The sequence below is a fragment of the Quercus suber genome, unplaced genomic scaffold (assembly GCF_002906115.3).
Source record: "Quercus suber isolate HL8 unplaced genomic scaffold, Cork oak 2.0 scaffold_737, whole genome shotgun sequence".
NCBI lineage: Eukaryota > Viridiplantae > Streptophyta > Magnoliopsida > Fagales > Fagaceae > Quercus > Quercus suber.
In genome coordinates, this window is record NW_027070176.1 from 187,504 (window position 1) to 211,179 (window position 23,676).

General features: G+C 32.9%; 1 protein-coding gene across 4 annotated transcripts; it reads left to right on the forward strand.

The window, feature by feature from the left end:
- Window positions 1-539: 539 nt before the first annotated feature.
- Window positions 540-21,015, forward strand: LOC112038926 (toll/interleukin-1 receptor-like protein). Of its 4 annotated transcripts, none has more exons than XM_065766736.1 (12): window positions 554-1,393; window positions 3,395-4,487; window positions 4,603-4,875; window positions 4,977-6,032; window positions 6,105-6,656; window positions 8,683-8,819; window positions 9,793-9,985; window positions 13,454-14,080; window positions 15,149-15,253; window positions 15,440-16,138; window positions 17,323-17,402; window positions 18,899-21,015. In XM_065766736.1, the coding sequence occupies exons 1-12, from the start codon at window positions 882-884 to the stop codon at window positions 20,709-20,711; spliced, it is 7,140 nt and encodes a 2,379-aa protein (XP_065622808.1). In that variant the 5' UTR covers window positions 554-881; the 3' UTR covers window positions 20,712-21,015. The 4 variants fall into 4 exon arrangements, with proteins under 4 accessions (XP_065622811.1, XP_065622809.1, XP_065622808.1 ...); XM_024071762.2 differs by lacking the exon at window positions 554-1,393 and adding an exon at window positions 2,473-2,976; XM_065766737.1 differs by lacking the exons at window positions 8,683-8,819; window positions 9,793-9,985; window positions 13,454-14,080; ... (2 more) ...; window positions 17,323-17,402; window positions 18,899-21,015 and having other exon boundaries at window positions 550-1,393; window positions 4,603-4,716; window positions 5,929-6,032; window positions 6,105-6,219.
- Window positions 21,016-23,676: the final 2,661 nt, after the last annotated feature.

A 23,676-nucleotide genomic window follows, 5' to 3' on the forward strand; every position in this document is an offset into this window, starting at 1 on the left:
TTAATGGTATGTTTTCTCCTCATTGGTTGATACTACACGATAATTCACCTATTTGTAGGGCCGTTTAGCAAGTTAGCATAGGAAAATTGTGAAGAACTTTCGAAGCACTGACATATAGGACTGTTTAGTAATGTATTTTAAATAATAATTTTTAATGTTTAAATAATATTATACAAATTTTTATATATTTTTTAAATATATATATTTAAAAAATATATAAATTAACATTATTAGAATATCATTATCAAACAAAATATTCCCTTCATAAACAGCACGACCCAAAAAAAAACAGAAAAAAGACGTATAGTCGTTTTCCGAGAGTTACTCCTGTTTGGCATAAAGTTGGGCGCACTGCCCAAGGCCTACCTAAGGTCTACCACTTTCAGCACGCGCATTCGGTTTTGTCTTGTTTTCGATTTTTCAAAGCCACGGATGTTTCCTAGAAGGTTGGTTTCCTTGCTTTTATTTTTATTTTAATTTTTTAGTAAACAGTTTCCTGCATCTTTCCGCTAATTACGGAGTGATAGTGGGTGTGCAGTGGCTTCTAGTAGCATTCCGTCGTCTCTCTGATTTCTTTTGTTTGTGCAGCTTACTTGCTTCTTGCCAACTCCTTTTGAATACATGACATTCTGTCTTAGAATCTCGACTCTAACTCGCCGCCTGGTATATTTTATATCTTAGAATCTTAACTCAAAGAAGCTTAGCTCGTAGGTGTGCAATGGCTTCCACTAGCATACAAGCTGCTCAATCGTCTCTTTGATTTCTCTTCTTGTTCTAAAAGATGTAGTTTGCTTGCTTCTTGCAAATCCGTTTGAAGACATGACATTGTCTATCATATATAGAATCTAAACTCAAACAAGCTATGTAGTAAGTACTTCCCAATGTCATCCACCAGCATTCAAACTGTCCCATCCTCTTTTACCTCTGCTTTTTCTAAATCCCAACCGGAATATGACGTTTTCCTCAATTTTAGAGGAGTAGACACCCGTTATAAGTTTACCGACCATCTATATCATGCTTTGGTTGATAGAAAGATTATCACCTTCAGGGATGATAAAGAACTTGAGATGGGAAAGCCCATTTCGCCTGAGCTCTTGGAAGCAATCGACAAATCGAGGATTGCGGTCATCGTTTTCTCTGAAAATTATGCATCTTCCACATGGTGCTTGGAAGAACTTGCAAAGATTGTTGAATGCGGAGATAGAGGGATATTGACGGTGTTGCCTATTTTCTACCATGTGGAACCTACTGACGTGCGACATCAAAAGAACACTTTTGCAGAGGCCTTTGCAAAACATGAAAAGCGTTTCGAGGAGAACCCAAAAATGGTGCAGAAGTGGAGAGTTGCTTTAACAAATGCGGCCGATCTCTCCGGAGAGTGTTTAAAGGATGGGTAACGCTTTATTGATTGCTTCCGATGATATATATATATATATATTTTGCTTGTTTTGACTGCATCACTTAATTACTTTAAATGTAGATGTTAAAAGGTTAATATCTTTAAATTATATGTAGTTTTATAAACAGCACCATATACATACTATTGCAAAATTAAGAAAAAGGTTGTCACTAATTTAAGTTTCAAGATTTAGTTTAGGTTGTTATCAAAAGTCTTGTAACTAAACAGTAGAACTACATTTAAAAATTCAATCACTAACTTTGTTGTAACTATTAAATTATTGAAAAAAATAAAATAAAATTTTAAAGTTGTCACTGAAAATATACGTGCAGCTACAAGTCTTATAGTCCAACTAGTATCTCTTAATATTTGTAATGAAAATGTTTATAGTTCAAATCTCCTTATTTATTCTCCTCAAAAAAAAAAAAAAAAAATCTCCTTATTTATTGAAACTATTGAATTATATATTAAAAAAAAAAGTATAATGTTTTGATGGCAAACTGGCAAACTAGGGAGCAATACATATATACAAAGAGAGAGAGAGAGAGAGTAGTTTTAGTGGATCAGAAAAAGACATACAATGTTGTGTGCTTAGGAACAAAGAAACACACACACACATACTATATGAATAGTGTAATGTATACCAATAATTGTTGTATATGTCCAATGACCAAAACTGCTCATCAAAAACATCAAACAACATTTTGAAGATTTAGAATTTGGTCATTTGATGTTTTTTTCTTGAGGGTGGGTGGGGGGGGGGGGGGGGGGGGGGGGGGGGGGGTATTATCATCTTGGTAGTTTTGTTTGTATTTCAATCACATTGGATATTTTGATCATTTTGGAGGTTTAATTTCAAGGTCAATTTGGCCATTTTAGGTTCAATTTTCAATAAATTTGGGTTTTGTAAGGATTTATTTATTTTTGAACATTTTAATCATTTTGGAGGTTCCAATGTTATTTTTGGTCATTTTATAGGTTAAAAGGTGTTTTGGTTATTTTGAAAGTTTTAGATGTATTTCGGTAATATGAGATTTTTTCCCCAGCATTTTTGTAATTTCAAAATTTTTCAAAGGTATTTTGTAGGGTTTCAAGGTTATTTGGTTATTTTAATAGATTTGGGATATTTTTGGGAAACTTTCATCATTCTTGAGGTTTTGAGAGTAGTTCACTAATTTTAAGGTTTTAGGTGAGATTTAGGAGATTATGAAAGTATTTGATCATTTTGAAAGAGAGGATTTCAAATCCAATTTATAGGTTATTAAAGCATCCAAACAATAGATTTAAGAATCTAGAATTTAAAATCCTCTTATGTATAGAATATAAATATGGAATCAAGACATTCTAAATTCATTGATTTAAATTCCAAATCTAAATTCAAATTCAAGTATCCTAATGCAACCTTGTTAAATTCCTTCATTCACTTAAGAATAAATTGTGGCCCAATATGTGGTGCTAATTGCTACCTCATCATGTGTACTTTGGGCAGCCATTCAAGCCCGGTTTCTACAATTTTTATGGGCTTCTACTTAGGATCTTGAAATGAAGATGATTTTCGCTTCGGTCAATACTCAATAGTATGGATTGTATTCTTCTTCTTTTTGTTTTATTCTGTTTTTGTTTTGAAAAGAAATAGTCAACAGATTGTGTACTAAATGACATGGCATTTGAGATTTTCTAGTTGTTGAAATTTACGTTTCAAATAGCCAAATCAGAATTTCAACTAAATTGCAGTTTTTTTTATTTTTTTTTTTGGGTTTAAAAAATAAAAAGAACATCTATGTTGAATAGCCATGTTTTCTGTTCCGAGAACTAATAATCTACTTGCATGCCCTTGGATTTCGACAAGCAAATTGAGCTCGACTGTGTAGTTTAGTTCAATTTTAGAGCTCTCTCTTTTATGAGATGAACAAACAAAACATCAACGCCTACATGCTACATCTCCAATTAGTTTTTTTTTTTGACACAAAGATTTTTGTAATTTTTTTTTTATAGGGTGCATGAGGCAAACTTTATCCGAAGCATTGTTCAATGGATATATTCGAAATTGAAAGAGAAACGTTCAAATAATATTGAAGATGATCTTGTTGGAATAAGATCTCGTGTTGAGGAAATGATTTCATATTTAGATCTGGAATCAACTGATGTTCACTTTATTGGAATATGCGGGAAGAGTGGTATGGGCAAGACAACACTTGCACGAGCTGTTTTTGATAAGATTCTTGACAAATTTGAAGCTTGCAGTTTTCTCGAAAATGTTAGAGAGGAATCTGAAGCACATGGTTTAAAGACTTTACAAGAACGACTCCTTTGTGATATAGGAAAAGGGGGATTAAGAGTAAAGGATGAGCATAAGGGAATGCAAGTTATTAGCGATATACTGCATAACAAAAAGGTTCTTATTGTTGTTGATGATGTGAGTAAAAGAAGTCAATTAGAAAAATTAGTAGGGAAGAGTCATTTGTTTGGCAAAGGAAGTCGAATCATTGTAACTACCAAAGACAAAGATTTGTTGGCAAGTTATGAAATTAAAATTGTATATAAGGCTAGAGGACTAAATGAAGTCGAAGCTCTACAACTTTTTAGTCTGAATGCCTTCCACAAACCTCATTGTGAGAATGATTTCCTGGAATATTGCAACAATTTTGTTGAGTATGCTCAGAGAATTCCTTTGGTTCTTAAAGTTTTGGGTTCCTATTTGTGTACTAGAACAAAAAATGAATGGGAAAGTGCTCAGAATCAGCTAAGAGCAATACCCCATGAAAAAACTACTAAGAAACTTAGAATTGCTTTTGATGGATTGGGGGCAGAGGAGAAAAAACTATTTTTAGATATTGCATGTTTCTTCAAAGGGGAGGAGAAGAATCGCATTGCTGATATACTAGAATCAGTTTACTTCCCGGACATTAATCTAAAAAATCTCATCGACAAATCTCTAATTACTCTTGTAGGGGGGGAAAAATTGTGTATGCATAATTTATTACAACAAATGGGTTGGGAAATTGTTAGTGAGGAATCAAAAGAAGCTAGAGAACGTAGTAGGTTGTGGCATTGTGATGACATCCTTGATATATTAAAGAACAATACTGTAAGTGGATTATTATATAGACATAAATTTAGAGAAGTATATAATTCTACAATATATTCATGTAAGTTTTTGCTTTATCTAGCGGTATACTAATCTTACTATTCTTGTTTACCAGGGAACAAAACATATAGAAGGCATGCTATTAAGATTGCCTCCAGATGAAGAAGAAGAATTAAATGCTGAATCATTCTCAAAGATGAATAGACTAAGATTGCTCAAAATTTGTAAGGTGCGCCTTTCTGGTCTCAGTTATCTTTCTAATGAGTTATGTTTGTTGGAATGGCATGATTATCCTTTGGAATCATTGCCTAATAGTTTTCAGCCTTGTGAACTTGTTGAGCTCATTATGCATCGCAGTTGTCTTCAGCAACTTCCAAGTGAATTTAGTGTAAGATTTTCACTTTTGCTGTTTTTTCTTTTCTTTATTTTTATAAAGTTTAAGTTCTTGAATGCTTAATTTTTTTATCCCTGCTTATTTTTTCATCACAGAAGTTGGGAAAGCTAAAGCTCATTGACTTGAGTGACTCCCAAAACTTAACCCGAACTCCTGACTTCACTGGAGTCTCAAATATTGAGAGGCTGAATTTACGGGGTTGTACAAGATTGCATGAGTTGCACCCTTCTGTTGGAGGTCTTAAAAGTCTTATTCTATTAAATCTAAAAGATTGTAAATGTCTTAAGAACCTTCCATATGAGCTCAATTTGGAATCTCTTAAAACTTTAATTCTATCTGGCTGTTCAAGATTTAAGAAATTTCCCCATATTAGAAACATGAGAAGCTTGTTGGAGCTTTATTTGGATGGGACTGCCATTGAAGAACTACCATCAACAATCGGGCGTCTAACTGGCCTGACCTTATTGAATCTTCAAGACTGCAAAAACCTTAAGAGTTTTCCGAGTGACATTCATAGTTTGACATCTCTTGAAATTCTCACTCTATCAGGATGCAAGTGTCAACCACCAATTGATGCCACCCTCACTTTTCCGCGACTAATTTCATTTCTTTTTCTATCTTTCCTAGCATGGCGATACACCTATCTCAGAATTCCTATATGTGCTGCAACTGCTTTGTCAACATATTGTTTCCACAATGCCCGACATTCTGAACCAGAGCCCATCAACCTGTTGTTGTCTAATTCATTGTCAAAATTAAGCACTTTGGTAACTCTAAGTCTAAGTGACTGCAATCTGTTGGCACTCCCTGATGACCCTAGCTGCTTGTCGTCAATAGAGTATTTGAATTTGAGTAAAAATAATTTTATATGCTTGCCCGATTGCATTTCTCAACTTTCAAAGCTCAAAATTCTTTTCTTGGATCATTGTAGCAAGCTTAAATCATTGCCATATGTTCCATTAAGTACAAGGTTAGTTTCAGTACGAGGATGTACTTCGCTTGAAAATTATTCAAATCAAGTTGTTGTATGGACTTTGGGTGTAGCAGGATTCACTATTATTACTTGCCTTGGCTTGGCCGAGGATGAAGATGGCACAATTGCTGAGGTTTCTTTGCTAGACATACACCTATTGTGGCAAAGATACGTGAAGGTATCTCTTTCTCTCTCACTTGTCACACACATGCATGAGCATCTTTTTACAGTTGTTTTTAATATTTTACAGGATCAAATTCATCAAATGGAAGGCTTTTGCCATGTTTTACCTCAAATTGAAATTCCGGAGTGGTTCAAGCATCATAGGTTTGGGTCATTTCGACCAATCCCACTACCTTCAAATCTGTTCAGTAATAAAAATTGGAAAGGAATCGCTCTGTGTGTCATTTTTGTAGTCCCAGCACATTCGAACGACGTTTCTCCTGGAGAGGATACAAAATACTTTCATGAGTTTTATTGTCGTTTGGAAATAAATGGAGATCCTATAAATGGAGATCCTATAGCTTTCAAGGTTCCTAAGGAAACATATGTTGGTTCATTTGGAGTTTGGCTATATATATCGCATGCGAGGTTTAGAAAACATTTAGACGAACGGAGTTGCATTACCCCTTTCATTGGAACCAACAACCCGGATATTGAGATTAATTTGTGTGGTGCACGTATTCTATATAAGCAAGATATGGGAGAATTTCTACAAAACTTAGGCCAAAAAATTTTTAGGAGTCCTAATGACCTCCGTGGAGAGCTCAAGTCACACTCACAACTTTCAAGATTGTATCAGGTCTGTTCCTCTATCAGTCTATATCACTAAATTCAAAATTGTTATCATATCTCTGCCTATATTTTTTTAGGGATTTTAATTAGGAGTAAATATAATATATACGAGGACATCACTTTATCCAAAGCATAAAATTATGAGTTTAGTCCAATATATTATGTTATATTAATTCCTCAACTTATTCTATAAAAAAAATCCTCAATTTATTTATCTTGAGTAGTGTTATAGGCACTACAAATTTTACTATTTTGAGTCCCCAAATAGACATGTCACTAATTATAATAACTAATGGCAAACCCATGTGATACATGGGAATATACAACTATTTTATAACGTGGTATAATGTATGATTTATTCTCCAAAACTTACTAGAGATATTATTTCTAAAATTATTTTTCATTTCTCCATCTCTACAAATATATCATTCTATTATTTTTAGTTTTTTTTTTTTGGAAAACTTAGGTGCATTAATTTGATTGATATTATTCTTTTTTTTTTTTTTTTGATAAAAGATAGAAATACTATTCTTTTTTCAAGTGATCTATATTATTCAATTTTTTGTATAGTTTGTTATGGAGAGAGAGAGAGAGAGAGAGAGAGAGAGAATAATCACCTTTATTTTGGAAGAGAATGTGAGACAAATAACAAAATTATATAAAAGAAGATGAGCAGAAGAATATTTAAAATAAAATGTATAGTTGTAAATACCAAATTGTCCAAGTCATGCTATGCATTAAAATAACATTGAATCATTTTGTAATTTCATAGGATAACATGTAACAAAAAAATAATAATAATAAGATAGATAGAAAATTAAAATATAACCAAATCATATCAACCTAAAGTAGATTAAACATAAAAATTCATTAATCTAAATTAGATGTGTAATAAAGAGTTAAAAATTCATCAAGAGAAAGAATATATATATATATATATATATATATAGAGAGAGAGAGAGAGAGAGAGAGAGAGAGAGAGAGAGAGAGAGAGAGAGCACTCGCATTTTTGTGTGAGAAAATTATGGATTGAATGGAAGAGAAAATAGCAAATTTTTATAGTAAAAAAAAAATGGGGGAGAAGAATAGTCAAAATAAAAGGAAGGGATGGAGGAACTACAAGCTTAAAGTATAGAGTAATAAGGAGATAAAAAGGTAAAACTAAGTAAATGTTGGACACTGTGTAATTGTAAAGTGGGAAATTAATAAGGAAAAAAATAATTAAAAAGGAAAGAGAAAATATTGAAAATAGGTTGATAATGTGGCACTAATGTGGCTCAATAGAAGCGTAGCAATATTAAACGCTACGCTTCAACTTTTAGATATATATAGATATAGATTCAAATATTTGTTTATGATTGATTTTTTTTTTTTTTTTTTTGAGACAAGAATATTCATTCATTCATTCATTCAAATTGATAAAAAATCATGATACAAGGCTTCCATTGTTGGTGGGGGAGAATCCTCCATCCAATACAAATCCTCATCTAATGTATTCCTAGCACATTGAGCCAATGCATGTGCCACCTTATTTCCACCTCTCCTTATGCAGCAAACACTAGTCCACTGTAACCCCCAAATCAAATGGCGAATATCATCAACAACATTACCAAACAGTGAATTACTTTCCGAAGAAGAAGAAATGGCTTGGATTACATTAATATTATCACTCTCAATGATCAGCCTTGAGAAACCAGCATCCACAGCAAATTCAATAGCTTTTTTGCATATTTATTTATGATTGATTGAAACATACTAATCATATTTATTACCATATCAATTTGCAAGCTTTATGCGGTAAATCTTAGCATTTCCTTATTTTTCTTTGCACAAGACTTCCACTCACACGTGTAGGTGTAGTAAATCTTAGCATTTCCTTATTTTTCTTTGCATGAGACTTCCACTCACACATGTAAAGCCTACGCCAGCTAGCAATTATGAAAAATTTTTATCTTTAAACTTACTATTTTTGTATGTGTTTTTTTCTTTCACCCATTGAACATTTGAAGGCTATATATTTCTGTATTTTACAGGTAGATCAGACACGAAACCATCTGTCTGATTATATATTTCCTCAGATTGCATCTCCACCACGACGCTGGTTTGCTTATCAAAATGGGCCCGCCATAAAAACGCAGTTGCCTGCAGATTTGCATGATTATTCAAGATGGTTGGGTTTCACTATACATGCTTTGTATACAATTCAGATGAAAAATGATGGTTTCAATTACAAGCGGCAGGCCCGGCCCAAGGCCTCACCCAAAAAAAAAAAAAATTCCCCTTAGGAAAAAAAGTCCCATTTCCAATTATTAGAAGTCCAAATTTTTATAAAATTATATATATATTTTTAAAGGTTATGCATTTTTTTTATTAGTGATGTTAAGGATACTATAAATTTTACCATTGGCTAACAAATTGTCATGTTACTAATCACAAAAAAGTGATTTAAATATTCATTAGTTAGATTGATGAATTTCATCAATGAGGGTCAATGTCACATCATATTGTGAACATTTTATAATGCCTAAGTGCATTTTTCCTTCTCATTTCTATTAAGATTCTCAATATACAAGACCAATAGAACCCTAACTTAATTGAAACTCTAAAATTTTTAAAAAAATGTTGCAAATGAGTTAAATCATCAATTATAAATTAATCTCCCTTAATAGTTTGACACTTTAATTTTAAGTCACATACAAAATAATATCTATCTCCCTCTCTTAAAAACAAGATATAAAATTAAAAATTAGATTTTTTTTACTTTACTTAACTGTGTATCGGTGTATATCCAAAATAAAGAATTTTTTTAATTGTAATACATTTTTATTTATTTTTATTAATATTTATGTTTCAACTATGATATTCAATTCTTTATATGAAATTAACATTAGTTTAGTTGGTATTATTCATTAAATTATGTATTTAATGCATTAAATTAACCTTAATTTGATTAGTATTAAATAATTTTATTTAATTAATATTTACATATTAAAAGCTTTGCATAAATTTTTTGCCTTAAGTTCCAAATAATGTTGGGCCGCTTCTGACAAGCGGGATTCAACAAGTATTTTGTTACCACACTTCGATGCAATAGATATGAAATTTGGTAGTCAAATCATAGATATGTTTTTTGTTGTTTGCAGGAGGCCTACCGCCATGACAAAGCTTCTACCAAGTAATGAAACTATACAAGGGGAGTGTACTTCACGTGAAACAATATTTTCAAATCAAGTAATAGCTGCAGGCACTTCAAAAAGTTCAAGGCAAGGGTCTATTTATTTAGGCAAGATATCAAGCAGCCTTGAATGTTGGTTTAACCATGGACCGTATTTGCAGGTCTCTCTCTCTCTCTCTTTTTCTCTCTCTCAATTGCAAGAGCTATGTGGCTCTCTAATTTTGCCTTTAGCTTTTTTTTTTTACCTATTTTCATTTAGTTTTTCTCACTGTTATCCAAAAGTATATGTTAACGTATTTTTACCGTTCTTTTATTAATCTCTCATTAATTTCCTGAGTTTACAACACACCTTTTTCTCTTCTTCATATTTTTTAGCATACCCACCATTTTAGTATTAAAAACAATAGCAAATAATAATAATAATAATAATAATAATAATAATAATTAAGGACTAATAGTAATAACTAACCAAATAAGGCCCCAGGGAGAGATAGAGAGACATGAACATGTAGTGAATTGTTAAATAAAATGCACTGTTTCACTATTACCAAAATAAAAGACATAAGGTTCCATATATATATATATATATATAAAAGTAGATACCTCGTGTGGGAGTGCACGAGGTCTTGTCATATGACACTCCAATTTTGCATTTAGCATTTTTTTTTTTTTTACCTTTTTTCATTAAGTTTTTTTTTTTTTTAATTGTTATCCAAAATTTCATATTAATGTATTTTTATCATTATCTTATTAATCTTTTATTAATTTCTTGAGCTTATGACACACATTTCTCTCTTCTTAATGTTTTTTAGCATACCCACCATTTTAGTATTAAAAACAAAAGAAAAAAATAATAATAAGTAAGAATTAATAATAATAACTAACCAGATAAGGCCCTAATGAGCGATAGAGAGAAGTGAAAATGTTGTAGATTGTAAAATGAAATGCACTGTTTTACTATTACCCAAAAAAAAGACCTGAGATTGAAAAATCATCTTTAAGAGAGAGAGAGAAATTTGAGGAGTTGTCAACTTTGTTATACTAGCCTCTCACCACCATCAAGCCATTGAAATCCCAACGGGTAATTCTTTTTCTTTTTAAATTAGAGGCTTAAATATGATTTAGGCTTGGGTAATTTGATTGAATAGATTTTGTCTTGGGTATATAAGTAGAGAGTATTAATTTGGTGTAAAATGTAAAACCATATTCTACCATGGTTTTAAATCAACATTAAGTAACATTCATATGCACTTGCCCACACAATGTCTTAATATCAAACTATTGATGAGTAGAAGACGTTGAGAGAGTTGGACATACTTTTATTTCATGGTATGCAATGTGATCACAACAAAAATTAGTTGATTTTCATGATCTTGTTACTCTATTTTTGGTCTCATGATTTGAAAAAAATTAATCTTACCTTGAGAATGCTACAAATGTGCAGTGAAACTACTAAACTAATTTTTGATATCTCAAAATGTATATGTTTTTTTACTCTAATTTATTTCACTTTTTTTTAATAATATATGTACAACATTCTTTAAAACTATTTTACATAAAATATCACAAAATTATCTGTGTATCGCACGGGCAACTTACAAGTTGTGAAAAAAATTGAAAAATTTTATGTCCCTAAGAATTAATGATTCTGGATTATATTAACTCGAGACTTTTATTAAATCATTTCTCTTTGGTGGGTTCAAGTGCACACATAAAAACCTATGCTTAAAATAAATAACTACAATTTGGTCTTTTATGCTTACATTTTAAATATTATAGTTGTCAAAAAAAAAAAAAAAAAAAAATCTAAAGTCTATTGACTCTGATGCGGGAGGCTTAAAAAGAAAACTAGTTTAGTTTTATTTTATTTTGTAATTCAACTGTCTTTTTATTGGTCAATATGTATATATATATATATTCTCCAGATCTGGTAGTTTATTAAGCTATTATATTTTATTTCCCATGGTTATTAGGATTTAGAAGTCTATATATATATATATATATATATAACCAAAGATTTGTACTCCTACTAGGAGGTTTATATTAATGAATAAAATTTCTATTGAAAATGCCTCATGGTCTGGTACTGACTCCAGCAAATTGTAGGTGTAGGTTTCTAATATTTGGTGCTAACTCCAAGTAGGCCTAAATATTGACTTTTAGGTTCTCTATTTTTTATTTTCTATTTATTCATTTTTCATGTTGAATTAATTTGGCTTAAACTGAGAGCAAAATTCGACCCACTTGACCAAAAGCATTGCTGCCAGTCAAGCCAAAACTCTGAAAAAAAAAAGAAAAAAAAAAGAATTCATTTGTCATGTTTTATACCCATAAGAAAATCTAGCTTTCAAAACCGATAAAACAAAAAAAGAAAAAACCCACAAATATCTCCGCACCACTATGACTCACCCCTCATTGGCTACAGATCCCCACAACCATGGTTTTCAAACCCAAACCAAATTAGTTTGTCTGATCGGGTTAACTGAGAATTGACGATGCTATTTTTATATGCGAGAGAACCAGATATTTAAATAATCTAAAAAGAACCTCCTGAACTAGTGGTGGAATAAAAAAACTGCCAAAACTGTCTGCTGGTTCAATTTGGTCAAGACTTTTTTGAAAAATAATTGTGGTTCAATTGGGTCAAGGTTTTTTGTTTTTTTTTTTGGGTCAAGGGTATTTTAATAATTGAGAAATGGGGTTGTGAATTGTGAACCTGAGACCCCTTAATCAAGAACCATGTTTGGTATAGTAACCAACAGACCGGTTAGAGTTGTTGGGTTTTATAATGAAAAATAAATAAAAAGAAAAGCATTATTATATTTATTTTAATTTTACAATATTTTTAGTATTTTTTTTAATGGAGATTATTAGTGTTTTAATTTATTATATCACCTCTGTCTCAATATATTAAATATTAGTAAATTTATTTCATTTTTAAAATCTACTTGTAATTAAGTATTAAGGATTTATTTTTAAAGTGAATTTTAAAAAATTAAATCAAAGTAAAGGATTATTGTAAAATTATTTAAAAAAAATTTAAATGAAGGATTATTATAAAACATTTATGCTTATTTATGTTTTATTATTAACTATTAACGATATGTTATCAAGAAAATTTATTTGAAGGTTTGTTTGTATTTTTAAAGATATTTTAGTCATTTTTACTAAATATTTACATATTTAATACATTTATTTTAATTTTAGTTGATTACTAAATTAATTGTGGCCTTTAATTTTAATTTAATACATTTAAAAAATTTGTACAAATTTAATACATTTCAATCGTTTAATTATTTCTGAATGACCCTTAAAAATTGATGTGTCCAAAATTATAAAATTAATATATATATATATATATATTTACCTTGTTATAAACAATAAATTTCTGCATTGAACTTGGATTTAAACTAGAATACGAGAAGCATTGATGTGTCCAAAATTATAAAATTAATATATATATATATATATATTTACCTTGTTATAAACAATAAATTTCTGCATTGAACTTGGATTTAAACTAGAATACGAGAAGCAACGTTTATGAGAGTCTCATTTACTGACAAACTAAATGTTTCTTGATACAAATTGACTCATAATTGATTAACATTTCTGATATGTTTTTCCAGGACCACTACGAGGGCCCTCGTACTCTCAATCAATGTTTGCCTCAAAGTGAAATCCCAGGGTGGTTTAAATCTGAAAATATTGCCAGATCCTCATCAGTAACAATCCAGCTACCTCTAAATTTGTATGACAATCTTGAGTGGATGGGATTTGCATTTTGTGCTGTTTTCTCATTTCAAAAGCATGCTACTTCCGTTCCTATGAAAGGTTCAGAATTTTCTTTTATCATCGTTTGTCATTTGAAGACCGACTTGGGTTGTATGAATCCATTATATAGCATCAGTGAAGAGGATGTAAAAATATCATTACATCAACGTGGATTCCTTTGGTTATCATTCATTCCATGTTGGTTTCTTTCACCTGAATGGAGTCGATGCACTTCGGTTGAATTCTCATTTGTGAGCGATAGTTCGGCTGTATCGGCGCTAAAGTGTGGGGTAGATCTTGTATACCGGCAAAAATTGGAATTTACACGTAGAATGGTACAATGCATAACCTCATACGATGGTCCTTTCACATCTTATGAAAGATTTCCCTTTTATCATCCTCGTCAATTCAGTGGCAGTGATGGCTCTAGTGGAACTTCTGGTCACTATTCTTATGGTCAATTCTACAAAACTGCCGCCTTGGTAAGATTTCTATACTAATAGTGCAAATAACATTAACGTAAAGGTGTTGGTTTCTTTCTTTAACACAAACCTGATCTTATTCCATTGAGATTGGCTTCCCACTTCATGATCCATATTAAATTTTAGAATAATGTTTATTACAGGAACGTTAATGCACACACCTTTAAATATGCAAAAAAGCAATTGAAACAATTTTCCAGTTGTGGAAATCGTACTTTGCTTTTTCACGTGTGTAATGGTGCGTGTAACAAGTTTTTTACAAAATTTTATAAGAGCTAACACCATATGTTCCTTGAAATATGCTTTTGATGATGTTAGAAATATTATAAATTTTATCACATAAATTTTATAAATTGATATTTTACTAGTCAAAGAAAAATATTAAAACTACTACAAATATTTTTATAAAAAGGCCTACAAACTATGTGGTAATGAATGTGATTGATCATTGGTGCCACCTCAATAATGTTATAAATATTAAATTACTTTTTTATGATGGGAGATACATCAATGTGAAGACTCTAGCATCACTGATTTTTAAATACAACGCAAAAAGTAATTAAAGCTAATATACTAATTATGTTATTGACATGAATCCTAAACTCCATAATAATAAATCTTCAATTATATATACTTTTCTCCAACTACACTACTTTTTAGAATTTTGATAATTTGATAGTTGGAACAGGAGAGATTTGAATCTTGAATGCTTCCATGGAAACACTGAAAAGTACCAACAAGTTGAGCTACAAGGCTCTTGATAATATAAACTTTCTTTAATTAGTAATAAATTTCATTATTGAACTTTGATTTCAAACTAGAATATGACAAGGAACATTTATGACTTTTGGGCCTCATTTATTGACAACTTAAGTCTTTATAAATACAAATTGAACCTATTGTCTTCTAATTAATGATGTGGTTTCAGTAACAGCAATGCCACCCTTGGTAGTATCCTTTTTGTTGTGGGTAAAATTTTATTGGTCAACATGTTTATAGGGCTCATAACTATATTACCATCACACAAACTTAGTCAAGCTTGATTATCATTTCTGATATGTCTTGCAGGACCGCTATAACAACCGTAGTATTTTCAATCAATGTATTCTTCAAAGTGAAATCTCAGAGTGGTTCAGCCATGACTCGCTACCGTCAGATTTGTCACCTAAGTTTGTAAGAATTTTTTAGTAAAATTGGCAGTACCTTTAACATTTATATGAACTATTGGTTTTAGTGCATTTATACGGATTTGTTCGTACAAAACATGCCACCAAACAAGGATTATATAATATTATATTCAACACTAAACAAATATGATTAGCACTCTCTCTAATTTTACGCGGTATTACTCTTTTGCAGGACTTTCATCCATCCACTTCGTATAATTTTTGTTTCCCTCCAAGTAAAATTCAAGACTGGTTTAGTCATCCGAATCATGGACACTCAGTGACAATTGACCTACCCTCAAATTTGTACCACGATAGTAATTGGATGGGACTTGTTCTGTATGCTTCTTTCTCCATTCATGGGGATCCAAACATCATCTTTAGCAATCTGGCATCAGGAAAATCTCACTTCCTATATTGTCAATGCCAAACGAGTACGGCTATTGTCGATAATCAGAAAATTGCTTTCTCCACCAATAAAGAAGAAATCACGTGGTTACTTAATCTAGGTGAATTCATTTGGATATGCTACGTACCTGGAGAGCCATTTAAGAATATGTTGCGACACTACAGCCACATTGAGGCCTCATTTGAGAGTGATTGGTTAGGCGTGATAGTGCAGAATTGTGCGTTACAACTTTTGTACCAGCACAATCAAGTGCAGTTTGAGCAAGAACTAAAACACTGCAACAAATTGATTTCAGAAAATCGAAAGCTTGTTTGTAAACAACAAGAGGATCAAAAAAAAATAAATGAACAATACCATGTTGATAAAGGACTTCAAAGAAAAATATTTTCTAATATTGACTTTGAAGTTAAAAAATTTCCAAGGCTAATTGATCAACTGAAGACTGATGAAACTGAGATTCAACTTGGCCAAAGTGACCTGCTGGTAAGTCATCTCCCTCCCTCTCTCACTCTCATTCATTAGACAAAATACATTTCACCTGATTGTTTAGGATATATGAAATTGATGCTGACATATGCTTCTGATTTATTTATTTATTTATTAAATAACCAGCACATTAAGGTGGTTCACCCCCAAAAATATTGAAAGGACCAGTTTATTTAGCCTTGTTAGGTTAAATGAATAAATTCATTATCTCCTAATAACTTAAGTTTTTGGAAGAATCAGTAATTTAACATAGTATTAGAGAAAGAGGTTCTGGGTTCAATCTCTTATGTCCACCATACTTTACATTTATCAGTAATTTGAAGGGGGATTGTTAGATTAAATGAATAAATTCACTATCTCTTAATATTTTAAACTTTTGGAAGAATCGATAATTTGACAAGTCCAAATTAATTTTGTAGCAGTTTGTAGATTAATTACAAATTAATTCCGATATGTGATCACAATTGCTTGATTATAAACCACCAAATAGCAAGCACTAACATCCATAATATGATGTTTTCCTCAATTTTTGAGGTGAAGACACTTATAATAATGTTACCGACTATCTATATTATACCTTGAAAGATCACGAGTTTATCCCCTTCAAGGACAATAAAGAAGTTATGATGGGAGAGCCCATTTTTAAGATACTCTTGGATGCAATTGAGAAATCGAGGATGGGAAGGACGGCGATCATCATTTTCTTCAAAGTTTTTCACGTAGTGCTTGGGAGAATTTGTGTTAAATGCATGGAGGGAGGGATAAGAGTGTTGCCCATTTTCTACCCAAAAAAATAAATGTGTTGTGATATGTGGATTCTAGTTTTGTTTTGATCTGATTAATAACCTGACTTGACTTGAAAATATTACAGTTTTAAATGGGAGATAATATGAGGCTTAGTCTATAGAGTGGAGGCTTGACCCATTTTTAGTTATGCTGTTGTTTAGGATATAAATAATGTTGCTTCAAAATTAGGGTTTGATGAATTGAAATTTGTAATGTCACTGTTGTATTTTTCTCTGACATAGTGAAAATCTTTGCAGCTTTATAGATATAGGCATATTGCTTAACCACGTAAATCTGTGCCTAATTATTTCTTTAGGCAATTTTTTTAATCTCTTTTTCACGACTTATTGGTTCTAGGCATTAGTTTAAATTCCTAACACGTAAAACGTTTCCAGGAGAACCAAGAGAAGGTGGACAAGTGGAGAGTTGCTTCAAAAGTACTGACCAAAATCTCTGGAGAGCATTTAGAGAAAGGGTAAAACTTCTAATCTTTTAATGAGAATCCTTTTTTGCTTGTTCTGACCGCAATACTAAATTAATTTTTCATTTCAGTTTTGATTGTATTAAAAATTAAAATATATACTGTTTGTACACATCATTGTCATTCTGTTTTAAATTATTTAACCCATAATGTACAAGTGAAATTGTGCAGTTGACGAGAGAGAGGAATGTGTTTGTGACAGGACTGGAGCCACCACATGGGGTGTCCCCCTCCCATTTTTTTTGGGTTGAGAAAATACTTTTTTTTTTTCTTAAGAAAATTATTAAAATTATGATATTATTAGCTTTGGTATCCTTAAAATTTTACGTGCTTCTTTGAAAAGAAAAAATGTGTTAATTGTTTTTGAAATTTTTTTTTAATATTCAAGAGTTTCCATATTTTAAGAATGCAAATGTGATATCATAAATAAGAATAAAAATAAAAATATTAGTATACCATAGATACAATAAGACAAAGTTTGATTACAAACTTGGTTGTAACTTAAAGTTACAACTCCCATTAAAAAAATTAACATAACTATATATTTTTAAAATTTAACGGATTACGTATTATTTATGTTCTTAATACCCATGTCAAATTTTGTACCAATCAGATGCTATTTATAATTCAGTCTATAAACATATTTTTGTATATAATTTTAAACTACAACAACATAAAATTTAAACATTTCATTAATGATATAGCTACTAATCTTTGATCTTTTGAAAATTTTACAAAAATAGAGAATATAAAAAAGAAAATGTAATCTAATAATAAATTTGTTAAAATTTAAATTCAATAAAGTAATATAGAGTGGGGTTGTAGCCTTAGTTTTGTGATGGACCAAGCCTGAACAAAAAAGGTTAACTATAGACCCAATTCATATTGTGGGGTACAATATGATAATAGGTGTTAGAAAATGCCCTTGTAAGAAGGAAAAGAGAGGTCATGAAAATTTGACTACTTACTGCATATAAACAATATCAAAATTCCTAAAGGGGACATTCTCCAAAAAAAAAAAATAAAAAAATAAAAAAAATCCTGCTGGGGAAAATCATCAAAATTCAACAATTGATTGCAGATGCCATGCTTCTGAGTTTTGTTGTGAGAATAATGCATTGCTAATTGTAGAGTTGCCAAGAAAAAAGCATCCAAGTAGATGAATGTATGTATGGTCAAGAACAGTTGCTAAAACTATGATCTGTGTAAACAGAATTTTAGTATTCAAAAAGTGAAATGATGTAAGAGAATTCAATTAGTAATACCTTCATAATCACCCAAAAAGACGAGAAACAACAGCAGCTAATCATCACCTATTGTCCTAAAGAAAGATTTTTATGGTAGCAATTCCATGTTAAGCATGTCCGCCTGATGGTCATTTCTATTTTGTTTTATACTCCTCTTTAAGTCCTGACAATCTCTTTGTTTTCCAATTAAATGTTACTTATTGACGTTTGATTTATTTTCTCTTTTTCTCTGTTCAACTACAGTCCATATGATTTACTACAAAAAATGAATCGAGAAATTATCCATGAGGAATCAGAGGAACCTGGAAGATGCATTACGGCAAATAAATTATTGTGTAAATTTGGAGAAGAAAGTAATTATACAGGTCATGTAGAATATTGGAATTTGCACAAGCAGAAGGTGGTTTTGAAGGGCGGGACCATGATCGATAAGAAAACAACTCGCAAAGCAAATAGCAACTCGCAACTCGCAAACTCGCAAGCAAGTCAGCAGAGGCAAACTCGTAAGCAAGTAAGCAGAGGCAACCAAAAGCGAAACTCGAGGCCGAAGCTCGATCGCCGGAACACCTTAAAGATCGTCAAATACGATGCCTCGTTCGACATTGCCGCTGACGACGACGACAATGACGACTTGTCGTCTATAGGCGGCCGACGAAGTCGCTCTCTCGACCTTCCTCCATTTTTTCACAACCAAAAGAGCTTCAGAATCGAAGGCATAGACGGCGAATTCGACCTCATTTGTCGCTCTTTGGGCCTTTCCGGGATCGACGACTTCTCCATCCCTGCCGCCGATTGGGAAGCCCACCGCTCCAACTCCGACCTCGCCACTCGCCTCCGCAACAATCTCGCTTCTTCTACTTCGCGGCTCAAACCGACTCAACCGGTAAAGCTCGATGAGGTTAGGGTTAGGGTGGGTTCTGTCACTGCTGGACCTAGTCAAGGAATCAAAGGTTCTCGGCCGCCGGTCCTCGCTCCGCCGCCTGAGAAGGGGCGGTCGGTGGCGGTTGATCACACCTCAACTTGGGAGCTTTTTAAGTCCTTTGCTCCACTTGAAGACGAAGTCGTAGCTCCTAACACTACGCGTTTGGGAGGATACGCTGAAACGACAAGCTCTTCTTCTTCTTCTCGTTTGGGAGGATACGCTGAAACGACAAGCTCTTTTTCTTTTTCTTCGGCTTCTTCGGATGAAGAGGATAACAAGCAGAACGAAGGGAAATTGGGACGGAGTATTGGTCGGTGGCAAAAAGGTGAGCTTCTTGGAAGTGGCTCTTTCGGAACCGTCTATGAGGGCTACACTGAGGATGGCTTCTTTTTTGCTGTAAAGGAGGTTTCGTTCCTGGATCAAGGAAGCCAGGGCAAGCAGTACATTTCCTACCTTGAGCAGGAGATTTCACGTTTAAAGCAATTTGAACATGAGAATATAGTTCAGTATCTTGGCACGGACAAGGATGAAAGTAGGATTTATATCTTCCTTGAGCTCGTAACAAAAGGGTCACTTGCCAGTCTTTATCAAAAGTATTGCTTGAGGGATTCTCAAGTCTCTGCTTACACAAGACAGATTTTGAATGGATTGAAGTATCTTCATAAAAAGAATGTGATCCACAGGGACATCAAATGTTCTAATATATTGGTGGATGCAAGTGGATCTGTAAAACTTGCAGATTTTGGGTTAGCAGAGGTAACCAAATTGATTGATATTAAGTCTTGCATAGGGAATCCATTCTGGATGGCACCTGAGGTTGTTAATAAAAGGAACGGTTTCTACGGGTTTGCAGCTGATATATGGAGCCTTGGATGTACTGTGCTAGAGATGTTAACGCGTCAACATCCATACTCTCACTTGGAAGGCGTGCAAGCATTGTTTATGATTGGCAAGGGTAAACCTCCTCTAGTTCCTGATTCCTTGTCAAGAGATGCCCGAGATTTCATCCTCAAATGTCTACAAGTTAGCCCAAATGATCGGCCCACAGCAACTCAGCTATTGGATCATCCATTTGTGACTAGACCTCAAAATTCCTTTGGACCTGCTTCTCCTCACAACAGCATACAGTTATAAAAGCTTATGAACAATCTTTGATGTTTGTATGTATGTTTTAGTAAGCAAGTACCACTGATCCCGCCACTCACTGCAGTTCTCTCTCATTCTATCCAAGTTTTGTACCTGAACATGGAGTTACTCTCCGTGAGAGGAAAGCTTGACATTTCCTTGCTTTGAGAAAGGCTTTGGTGGTAATAAGAAGATTAAAAATGAGAGACATGTAGACTATTTGTATTATCTTTATGTAAGGGCATATTTGATGCATACATCTAGTGTCATTACAATGAAGCAATTGGAGAAGTTGTTATAGTTCCTTTGGTAACATTGTTTTTTACTGATCGTAAATATTTGAAGCAATAATGAACATTAATTGGGATGCTTGAATTTAGAAATAGGAAGTCATAGTCTAATCTTGTAATACTAAGTAATTTCTAGCAATTCTCTCGTCTAAAGCCACCCTTTCTACCAGGGCAAAAATTTTGTATGCATCGGACACATGAGATACATTTTCTTCTATCAAGTTTCAAGTAGAGGATGACGTTTGTCCACAATATAAGAGCTAGTGACCCTAGAGCATCTCATTTTCAAATGCCCATTTGCCATTATTGGACCAGCTCTCATGTTAGAGTTTTGGCAAACGGGGATGAAGTACACGCTATTTTGTTGGTGCACTACAAAACGCGGGCCCATTAGGCCGCGTTTTTTTGGGCCGCGTTTATTAAAACGCGGCCCCAGAATAGCTAAAGCCCCGTTTTAAAAACGGGGCCATAGAGAGGGTCTAAAGCCGCGTTTATAAACGCGGCCCAAGCCCCTAAGCTATGGCCCCGTTTAAAAACGCGGCCTAAGGACCTTTTTTTTAAAAGCTGAAGCAGTAAAACGCAAACCCTCAAACAGCACTCAAACACTCAGACCTTCTCAACTTCAGCCCTCAAACAGCACTGCAAACACTAAAAAAAAAAAAAAAAACAGCACCGTGGTCACACACAGCTCCTAGCCTCCACCACAATCTCCGCCGACCTCCACCATATCCCTCCCTCCGATCGACCCTCTCTTCCAAACCAGCGGTGGCGTTTCGATGCTGTAGATCCCTTCGATATCATCGACGCCGCCGTGATTTGTGGGGTCCAAGGGTTTTGAAGGGTTGGCCCTCTTGTTTTTTGCAGGACTCTGCTTCTTCTTCTTCTTCCTCCTTCGCCTCCTCCGCCGTTAACAACGCCGTTACCGTTCGTCTGTTCCGCCGCGAGTTCTTCCACCCAAAAGTGAGTTCTTTCTTTGCTTTTGTGTTTGATTGAATTTAGTGGGTATTTTGAATTAATTGAAGTAAAAGACTTAGTCTTATTTGGAATTAGTATATGGGTTTAAGTTTGATTTTTTTTCCCCGATATTGAAAATGATTGGTGGAGGTTGTTTGATTACAATGGATTTTGTTTGTTTAATCAGCGGTCATAATTTTTTGGATAAGACTAATGTAATAAACTGGTGGATTGTCTGGAAATTTTTGTACTGTTGTCCAATTTCTCTGATTCTATTAGACCCTGAAATTAATTAAAACGTAATTAGGGCACTTAGAGCACTTGAATTAGTACTTGTATAATAGAAAAAATGATCACATTTTAGTCAATTTAACTTTAAAATTTATACACATCAGGTCATGTAAAGTTGCGTAAAAATATATGATTTTTTCGATAACTATGTATACACAGAAAACAAAAACTGGACCCAATCTGATTTAAAAAAATAATATTAAAATTAGAACTCAGCAGTCTTAATCCTATATTTTCCCTATCACCATCGTCACTTGATGGTCCCCTACTCTATTTTACTGAACAACCTTGTATCCTCAAACGTAATTAAGACCAACAGAAAGATAAAAACTTATAATAAGATGCTGAAAACTGGTGTACCACAGAGGGTAATTCAATTTTTGGACGTAACATTGCTATAAGTAGAATGAAGTCTAGTTGGTTTACCAAAAATATTGTCGACTTATAGTGGCCACTGGCCCCAAAACAATCATTATTTTGTGTCTGCATAAAATTTGTCAACATAATGCAGTGGCTTCACATCAAAATGTCGATTCCATTAACTTCCCACCTAGACATGCCGAAATTGAGAGTGGGCCATGTAAGATCAAAATCAATAATTGTATGCTTTTTATATCTTTTGTTTGGGATAAGAATAATTGCGAGTCAGCTTCTTAACCAAAAAAAAAAAAGACTTAAAAAATTACTAAATGATATTACATTTGCTTAAATGATAGCCTTTTATTAATTTGGAGGCTAGGACATAATAATTTTTTCTTCTGTTTTTTGCTGTAATAATTTCTTCTAAAATGTCTAGTTTTCATCTACCCATAAGAAAAGGAAAACGAGTTTTACGTTGGACAACACCTTTTACGTTGGACAAAAAAAAAAAAAACTTTACAGTTATAGACGGTTTAGATATGATAAACAATGGTTTTATCAAAAAGATATGAGAAACAATGATAAAGTCATAAAGTATGTACGTAGACCATTATGATATTGAAAAAGAGGAGCTTAGAAAGACCGCCGATTTCTTCTCCGTTTTCTGCTCCACATGTCACGTCTAAAACTGCCCTAATATTAATAACGAGGCCAAATAGATAATCTTATGGAATTATTATTATTATTATTATAAAAGAAGATGATGTACAGTGTATGACACAGTGTGGGACTGTGCATGATTGATAGGGGTTGGAGTTGGAGTTGGAGGAGGTGTTGGTGTTGATCTTGTGCTTAAAGCAAAGAAAGATGCTTTACATAACATAACATAGCACCCGAAAACAAGAATAAGGAAATTGGCTGTGATGGCCTTGTTAGCTTTGTCACGTTAATGGTCACTACTGCTTTCATTCCCTTCTTTTACAATTTATTATTAGAACAAAGCTTTAGCTAGCAAATCTCACATCCAAAGCAACAAGGTCCATCATCCATGTACGTTCATTTGTCCTTTCCATAACCAT